Consider the following 9,802-nt stretch of genomic DNA (forward strand, 5'->3'; position numbering starts at 1 on the left):
TCCTACACTATGTAATTATAATCTGTTGTATAATGAAGGTTAAATAACAACAATTACCAGTTTGAAGTTTTCATTCACCCTGAAGATTGATTTCATTGTGACTAGAAATTTCAGCAGTGTGTCAGTGTGTCGATGGGGTTTTGGTGTGGCGCTGTCAGGGTGAAGCGATGACAGTGTAAGCAAATCAGGCTACAACAACAAGTAGGGAATAAATCATCTCCGTGTCCACTGTGGTATCTGAGTGCGGGGAGATACCATGTAGAAGGCAGGTGATTGGACAAACCATGTATGCGCAGGCTTTAAATTTGTACTGCAGTCGCAAACGTCATGTCTCATCATAAAGAAGTTGCTGGTATTAAAGTAGCTGTCACACTCGGCTATACGTAGTTAGCGGGTTGTCGTCGCAGTGAACAGTCGCACTACCAACACGCTGTGCCCCCACTCCTCCCTCCAGCTAGCAGTATGATGTCGTTGTTGCTGCTCCTCCTTGTTGTCCCTGCGGCATCGTCGACGGCTTTGGTTGGTGGCTTCTCACCCTTGTTGAATGCAGACACTCTCATCTCCAAGTACTCCTCCAGTAGCTCCTTAACTAGGGACGAGTTCCACGCTCTGTTCAGTAGTCTCAAGTTGCACGTGAAGCAGAATTTGGACACGGATGGAATCCTGGGGTCGGAGGATGAGGCTCTCAGGGATGCTGATTGGTGCAACACAGTTCTAAACAACACCGCAAACACCACCTGCGGACAGGTAAGTCAAACAACTCCTACACGTCTATTAAGTTCTCCGCGAAGTCTCTTTTCGTTTGCGAAAGAGGTGAGGTTTGACTAACATGACGAAACCTTGGAACAAATGCGAATGGGCTCTATTGCGCTCCACGTACAACAGTTAATGCTTAAAGTAACACTGCAGATGAATACTTTCAATTACTTATTTCGAAAACTAAGATAGGAAATGAACAAATATATCTGTTAATGAAACTAACAGCATGTGCATAATCTGTATAGTGTACGTTTCTCTCATAGTGGGTATGAAAGTTAGCTGGGGCATGTAAGGCTCGCAATTCCTTGTGAAGAGTTGCGTTCCTTAGGCGTGCCAGAATCCTATAAATTTGGGTTAGAATCCCAAATTAACTCTGATTATTGGTTCTGTGATCAGAACCACGCTCGTATTTATGGGTCTCACCAAACTGGTAAACGTCTAATGATTGCATCACTTCGGACTTTCTTCCGACACTAAGCTGGCCGGACTTTATTATTGTTAAAAGCGAAGTAAAACCAAATGCACTGACCTTCCTGTATACTTTTAGTATATTAAAAGGGTTTATTTCTTTTAAATGGCTACACAGGTTCATATACCATGAATGTATAAAGTTAAACTGATACAAAACACTTAACAGTAAATTGTAAATGTTTCATTTTCCACGGTCAGCTTGAACACATACTCAATCAAAGTACATGGCTGTTGTACATGTACACTGTACTAAGTCACAGACAGTGATGTAAAACACATTCACAGTAGACGGCAGACCTATTGCAAACTAGTGGTAAGATGGAATATATGTCTTATGGTCTTTGACCGAAAAAGCACTTATCAACAATGCTAATATTATTTTATTTTTCGACTACCATATACCATAGTAATCTGTAGTCAGGATTGGTGTGTAGGTATGTTTGTGTAGCACGCGTCAAGCAATGGCATTAGGCTGTATGTAGGCATGTTTGTGTAGCACGCGTCAAGCAATGGCATTAGACTGTATGTAGGTATGTTTGTGTAGTACGCGTCAAGCAATGGCATGAGGCTGTATGTAGGTATGTTTGTGTAGCACGCGTCAAGCAATGGCATTAGCTGTATGTAGGTATGTTTGTGTAGCACGCGTCAAGCAATGGCATTAGGCTGTATATGTGCGCCCGACGTAAACACGCAGTACTCATGAACTTCGGGAATAAAAAGTTCCAAACAGATATATCAATACCATCTCGGTGACCATGACCTTAGAGTGTCAAGATGTCATGAGCTGGAGGCATGTCCTTATGATGCATTGTGGGTATAACCTCCAGGATGACCTAGCTCTCTTGTATTCTCCACTCATGCTTAGGGTTATGAATATGCAAGACTACCGATGCACACACATGCTACACAATACACGTCATATCTGAAACAATTGCCCTGTTGTACTCTTATAACCACGCCTCCTCTACTTTGTGTGGACCACCTTCCAATGTTTCCTGACCCGTATTTCAGTTTCCATATTTTTGTTTATGCACAAACATCGTAACCCTGTTAGGAAATTATCTTTCTTTCTTTTCCGAAAACACACAATATTTTTCTCTTGTGTTCTGACATGTGTTGATCTCTCTGCACTGACTGCATGGACATGGTACACGTAATATAATGGGTACTGATAGCTTATTTACGAAATATGATGAAACGTCTATAACGATTTAAAATGGTTGTGTGTTCTTCCAGCGTAGCGAGTATCTAAAGGTGGTCACCAGTGCCGTAGCCAGCCGGGGTGGGGGGTCGGGGAGGGAGGGGAGGGATTTCTATAGAAAACAGTTTTATTTGAATCATGAAAATACAAGTTGGGGACACTTGATACTTCTACAGATATTCACCCCACCCACCCCCACCACACACCGCCACCACACCCCTCACACCCCGTCAAAACAAAAGTTAACAACGGTGGTCTTGGTCACCAGTAAGTTGTTGTAACTGCAGTTTGAAACAGAGAAAAGAATACATGTAACCTTATTGCATAGTTAGATTTAAATACAGATTAATATGCATGTCTATTCGCGAGCCAGAAAACACGGCAATAGTTAGATTCACAGGTCACTTGTTTGTAAGAAGGTTTACAACTCTTCTGTCAGGAGTTTGACAAGTAGAAAAAGTGTATGTTCAGTGCTCACCTCGCCTGCCAGGACTGAGTTAGGACACGTGCAGAGCGACGACATATGTGACGTCATACCTCCTGTTATTTAATAGATGGGTATTACCTTAACGTAGTAAAACACAGATTAATGTCACCTGGAACAGGAAGAACACATCACAGAGCCGTCTCGTGTGGCATTATTTCACAATAACCCAGACTTTACCATTTTTCGAGTGCGAACAATATTTCAACCTTCAAATAGCACATTATAGAGCTAGGACATTTATTTGCATACATTAATTCAGCTATTAAATGTGATGTCCCCATTTTCTCCCACTGTAACCTATTTCACAATTCCATTTTCTTCATTTTGTTAAATACTTTTTTGGTTTACTGTAACGGTCGCTAAGCTAAGAATTAAATAATGTGGATATATGTAGTACGAATAGCATATGAACATGCACATATGAACGAATTGTATATGATCATGCACAAATGAACGAATAGCATATGATCGTGCATATATGAACGAATAGCGTATGAACATGCACATATGAAAGAATAGCATATGATCGTGCACATAACGAATAAATTACATGTGCGAGTAAAATGTTGAATTTGAAAATGTGATGATGGAACGAGACGCTACAGTCGGGCCTCTCCACATACTTGGATGTTTCCTTTTCTGAAACGTCCACTTCACCGTGTCTCACCAAGCTGGCGAATCGCCACATTGTACCGCCAGACCTTAATCTTCCTTCACATGTTACTACCTGCCACCACTGAGACCAAAAGCTATTGTTGTTGATAGAATATAGGCACCACTTCGGGAATTCCTACCTCATCAACCAAACACGCCGTGATACAACTGAAATACTATTCAAAGCGGCATTAAGCTAACTAACTCACTCACATACACTGAAATATCGAATGACGTCATAATATCAAGTTTAGTTTCCGCTTTGAGGGTACTCGTCTCAACCTTAATCGGGATCATGTAAAATGATGCCATAACATAAAGTTGATTAATCAACACAAGAGTTATTACAGCAAGTGAAACAGATTGCATTTTAACAAGTTAGTGTCTATCAGCCTATGCCCACCAGTCAGCCTATTCTCTTCTTCTGTAACTACTGAACCAGAAGGTGTGGAATGTTATTTTTAATTATTCGTCATTTATACAACAACGATACGGTGACGGTGAACGTGAAACGTCATTGGTCTAAACTGAACATAGCACGTATGGTATAGACATCAGGGGATAAACCGTCATTGAACAATTTGGGTTTCCTAGTTTAGTTATGACAATCGAGTTCCTACCCAACTGTGATATTCACGAATAACATGCCATCCGTCCTTGAATATAGGTGGAGTGTGTTCGCAGTGAAGATGTGTTCAACACATACGCTTTGGATGCCCGTATTAACTCATCGTCCCTGCTACACGCGCTGCCGGCTATTGTCATTGCCTTAGAGGAAGACCACTGCCGCGCTTTACAGCTCGCCGACTCCGCATCAGAAGACGAAGGACCTCGCAAACCTACAGATGCAGAAGGTACAAAAAGTAAACGTAAAGATACCGCTAAGTCACTCAGTATTTATGATTCTTGGACGTGAGGTAGTGCTCTCTGTGTGTCTCATCTCTGATGTTATTTGTCCACACAGCATGGGGTTACGGCCTCGGCGTAGTGCTCTCTGTGTGTCTCATCTCTAATGTTTTTTTGTCCACACAGCATGGGGTTACGGCCTCGGCGTAGTGCTCTCTGTGTGTCTCATCTCTAATGTTTTTTTGTCCACACAGCATGGGGTTACGGCCTCGGCGTTGTGCTCTCTGTGTGTCTCATCTCTAATGTTATTTGTCCACACAGCATGGGGTTACGGCCTCGGCGTAGTTCTCACTGTGTGTCTCATCTCCAACCTCGGGGCTTTCCTCACGCCACTGATGAACTCCACCTTCTTCCAGAAACTGCTCATGTTCCTTGTGGCAATTGCTATAGGCACACAGGCTGGAGCCGGCATAGTCGTACTCATACCGGAGGTAGGTCTTCCCGAGTTACATGTAACCAGTAGAAATCTGGAACCATCAGGACAAAAATGTGTTAAATACCATTCATTTACCCACATAATTTGAAGGTATGGAGTCATTTCTACTTTGCGCTTATGTCGCTGATGAGTGTGTGTTGTGTTGTAGTCCATGCACCTGATGTACATAGAGGAGACCAAGGACACGTACCTGTGGAAGGCCTGCTCCGTGCTCGGGGGGATCATCTTTGTTCTTCTGCTCGAGCGAATACTGAAGATATCATTTCACCAAATAAAGGTAGGAATGCCAACGCCAAGAAACGCCTATACCTAGTGTATCACACAAACTACAAGTCTGTCTTTCATGAAAGCAAATCATTCAGATCATTGATCCTACTGCATACCGAAACAATATTTAATGTGACATAAATTCTTGTGTTCATTCATCTAGTGGATTCACATTGTGTTCTTCAGTCTGCTAAAGAGAGGACAATGGCGGAGATCTCGGTGGAGGTCGGGAGCACAGTCACCATGAGCACGACATCGTCCAGCGAGGACACGGACTCCAACTCAAGTGACCTACCTGTTGCTGTAACCACTACCGTGATAGGGAACGGGAAAAGCAACGGCAGCACACACGACGGCAAACACGACAGCAGTAACGGGGTTAAAAGCAGGAAGACGAGCGATGTTGAAGCAGACTCCGAGAAAGTGACACAGCAGATAGCTGCCGTGGCGTGGATGGTTCTCCTAGGGGATGCTATACACAAATTCGTGGACGGTTTGTCTGTCGGCGCAGCTTTCACGGAAAACATCACCACTGGTCTCAGTTTAGCAATCTCCGTGCTGTGTGAAGAACTACCTCATGAGCTAGGTATGTCCTTATATGTCATGGTCTGCTTCATCTGGATATCCATGGCAGGAATGTCCACTGTCAGGATGTCCTTTATCAAGATGTCCTTTATCAGGATGTCTACTATCACAAAGATCAGGTTTATCAGAGGGAGTGGGCCTGGGTGGCCAGTTGTCTAAGGCGGGCAATTCGCTGTGCAGAGTTGCGTGCGGTGGGTTCGAATCTCGGTTCGCCCTGATTATTTTTCTAGGCTTGTCAGAACCAGACCCGTGGGTAAATATCTAAGACCTGTAAGACTTCGGGCTTTCCTCCCGCATTAACTTGCCGGTCCATAATGTAACTGAAATACTCTTTAAAGCGGCGTTAAACCCATTTCACTCACTCATGTACAGCTACTTTCTAGAAGGGAGATGTAGAGCATCTAGACACGAGTGCATCATTAACACATTCTACAACCTGTTGTAGACATACATAACCCAAATGTACAGATTCGTCAATGTTTTGGAATATCTTTCCTATTAACCCAGTCTACTGATATCCTTGATCGCATGACTTTCTTTTCATTTGGACTTGTTTTGCGTGGTTTGTTGAGGTTTCTACCAAGTGAGTTCTTTCATTATCTCAGATTTAAAGCAAAGAATTCTCCAGTAATCAAACCTGCAATTTCAACAAATATCTACCTATGTGCACGAACTAACATGTACTGTATAACGGCAGGCGATGTGTCGATCCTACTGCACTCGGGGATGACGATGAAGCAGGCCTTAACATACAACACTTTGTCAGCCGCTATGGGGATCCCAGGTCTCATTGTGGGCATCTTTGTAGGCGAGACGACTTCTGCAAACCAGTGGATATTTGCAATAGCAGGAGGCATATTCATTTATGTTCCTCTTGCTGACATGGTACGAGCGTGAGCAATCTGTATACATCGTAGAGAACAAACAATTCGCCAATACATAATAGCCCAACCAGTTTCAAAATATGTCAACCCTTTGTGGTCATTAAAATTTATTTGAAGATCAGTCATAAGCACTTTGAATTTGTTCCATGAATAATGTTGATTTTCTTTCTCCTCCACAGATTCCAGAAATGGGCCATGCTGTTGACAAGGCACTGAAAGAGGGGACGGGGGCCATCTTTTTATCGTTTCTACAGCTTCTTGGTTTGATGATAGGCTTTGGCATCATCATCCTTGTAGCAGCATATGCAGGGGAAATCCAGGTGTGATACTATGTTGATTGTAAACTGTCTACCTACGGTTGTGGAGTTGGACCTTCGTCTGAATACAAACTATATACCATTCTTCTTATTCAGAGACAATACAACTACCACCATTCTCCAACCGTATTTCACATACGAAACAATGCAATAAGAGTTGGACATGCACCTTTCTTCTATATAGTTGCCGCTTCTCTCTTTGTTTCATACAAAACAAATGTATATAGAACAATACAGGGAATTATATGTGTAAAGAGTTTTACGAGAATTAATTTTCATACACGATATATTAAAAAAGATGAAAGGGTGTATTTTTCAAAAGCCAACAGTGCCACCTTGATTATTCGAACATCGCCGTAGGGACAGAAGTATTCCTATATTGACACAAAAGAGGCTGACACTGGATTGTATATACCCTGTGGGTTGAAGTAAGTTACATCAATGGAGGAATGTAAACCAATGACTCGAATGGTCGACGTTTGATAAGGTTTAGTTCACAGGTGGAGTAGAAGGAACGACCGGGTCTGATTACATGGTAGTTGTTTCTATAGATAAGAAGTGTGGAGTGTGCACCCGTAAACACATTCTAGATTAGGAATCATGAAATTAGCACAAATGTGATTAGTGACGACGGAGCATTCCGTGGGTGAAGATTTGCAGGACTTGAAGATTTGAAGACTTGCAATATTACTGTTTGTCCTTTGCTCTGTGATAATGAATACTAGTATCTTGTGTGTATTTGAGGTGTTGTGTGAAGCTGTAGCTACACAATAAACTATATTCCATAACACACTCGTCTCATGATTCCTTAGTCACTGACTGACATCACGTCCGTCTTGGAGATATTGATGGTGATGCAGCTATAGCTGTTCACATGCTTCAGGGTACAGTTTGACTCCCAACAATACATGTCTTACTTATCACTGATCAGTTAGTAAAACCTAAAGTACATACACAAAATATATATTGAAAACCTCCCAAAACAATAGAAAACGTATGTAGAAGACAAATTGAGTAACGTAATTGCGCAACGTAAAATAACCACCTGCAGACAAATCATTCTACAATTACCAGATACCGCCAACCATGTCCCCAATATCAGTAAAACAAATACCAGATACACTGTACTGATATACTGACCCCAATAACCCTGATCCCAATACAGTGAAACCAATACGATATACCCTGTAACCCTTTAACCCTGACCCCAATACCAATAGAACCAATACAATATACCCTGTAACTCTGCAATCCTTTAACCCTGACCCAAATACCAGTAGAACCAAAACAAGATGCCATGTAACCCTGACCTCAGTACCAGTAGAACCAAAACAAGATACCATGTAATCCTGACCTCAGTACCAAAAGAACCAAAACAAGATACCATGTAACCCTGACCTCAGTACCAATAGAACCAAAACAAGATACCATGTAATCCTGACATCAGTACCAGTAGATCCAAAACAAGATACCATGTAATCCTGACATCAGTACCAGTAGATCCAAAACAAGATACCATGTAATCCTGACCCCAATACCAATAGAACCAACACAAGATACCATGTAATCCTGACCTCAGTACCAATAGAACCAAAACAAGATACCGAGTAACCCTGACCTCAGTACCAATAGAACCAAAACAAGATATCATATAACCCTGACCCCAATACCAATAGGACTCAAATACGATACACTGTAACCCTGACCTCAGTACCAATAGAACCAAAACAAGATACCATGTTACTATGATACCCTGCCCCAAAACAATTACCAACACAAGATACACTGTAACCCCGACCTCAGTACCAGTAGAACCAGTACAAGAAACACTGTAACCCTGACCTCAGTGCAAATAGAACAAGTATAGGATACACTGTAACCCTGACCTCAGTACAAACAGAACAAGTATAGGATACACTGTAACCCTGACCTCTGTGCCAACAGAACAAGTATAGAATACACTGTAACCCTGAACTCAGTACCAATAGAACCAGTACAGGGAACACTGTGACCCTGACCTCAGTGCCAACAGAACAAGTATAGGATACAATGTAACCCTGACCTCAGTACCAACAGAACAAGTATAGCTTACACTGTAACTCTGACCTCAGTACCAACAGAACAAGCATAGGATACAATGTAACCCTGACCTCAGTACCAACAGAACAAGCATAGAATACACTGTAACCCTGACCTCAGTACCAGTAGAACAAGTATAGCTTACACTGTAACCCTGACCTCAGTACCAACAGAACAAGCATAGGATACACTGTAACCCTGACCTCAATACCAACAGAACAAGCATAGAATACACTGTAACCCTGACCTCAGTACCAGTAGAACAAGTATAGCTTACACTGTAACCCTGACCTCAGTACCAACAGAACAAGCATAGGATACACTGTAACCCTGACCTCAGTACCAACAGAACAAGTATAGAATACACTGTAACCCTGACCTCAGTACCACTAGAACAAGTATAGCTTACACTGTAACCCTGACCTCAGTACCAACAGAACAAGTATAGGATACACTGTAACCCTGAACTCAGTACCAACAGAACAAGCATAGGATACACTGTAACCCTGACCTCAGTGCAAACAGAACATGTACACGATACACTGTTACCCTGACCTCAGTACGGACAGAACAAGCATAGGATACAATGTAACCCTGACCTCAGTACCAACAGAACAAGTATAGGATACACTGTAACTCTGACCTCAGTACCAGTAGAACCAGTACAAGTAACACTGTAACCCTGATCTCAGTACTAACAGAACAAGTATAGGATAGACTGTGACCCTGACCTCAGTACCAACAGAACAAGCATAG

The 9,802-nt window shown here is 42.3% G+C and overlaps 1 protein-coding gene across 1 annotated transcript; it reads left to right on the forward strand.

The window, feature by feature from the left end:
* Positions 1–328: 328 nt before the first annotated feature.
* Positions 329–7,757, forward strand: LOC124142953 (metal cation symporter ZIP14-like). Its single transcript, XM_046511721.2, has 7 exons — positions 329–747; positions 4,240–4,426; positions 4,740–4,909; positions 5,063–5,191; positions 5,368–5,767; positions 6,464–6,651; positions 6,830–7,757. The coding sequence occupies exons 1-7, from the start codon at positions 463–465 to the stop codon at positions 6,974–6,976; spliced, it is 1,506 nt and encodes a 501-aa protein (XP_046367677.2). The 5' UTR covers positions 329–462; the 3' UTR covers positions 6,977–7,757.
* Positions 7,758–9,802: the final 2,045 nt, after the last annotated feature.

Source organism: Haliotis rufescens, unplaced genomic scaffold, assembly GCF_023055435.1.
Source record: "Haliotis rufescens isolate VD_foot unplaced genomic scaffold, xgHalRufe1.0.p SCAF_6, whole genome shotgun sequence".
Classification (NCBI taxonomy): Eukaryota; Metazoa; Mollusca; class Gastropoda; order Lepetellida; family Haliotidae; genus Haliotis; species Haliotis rufescens.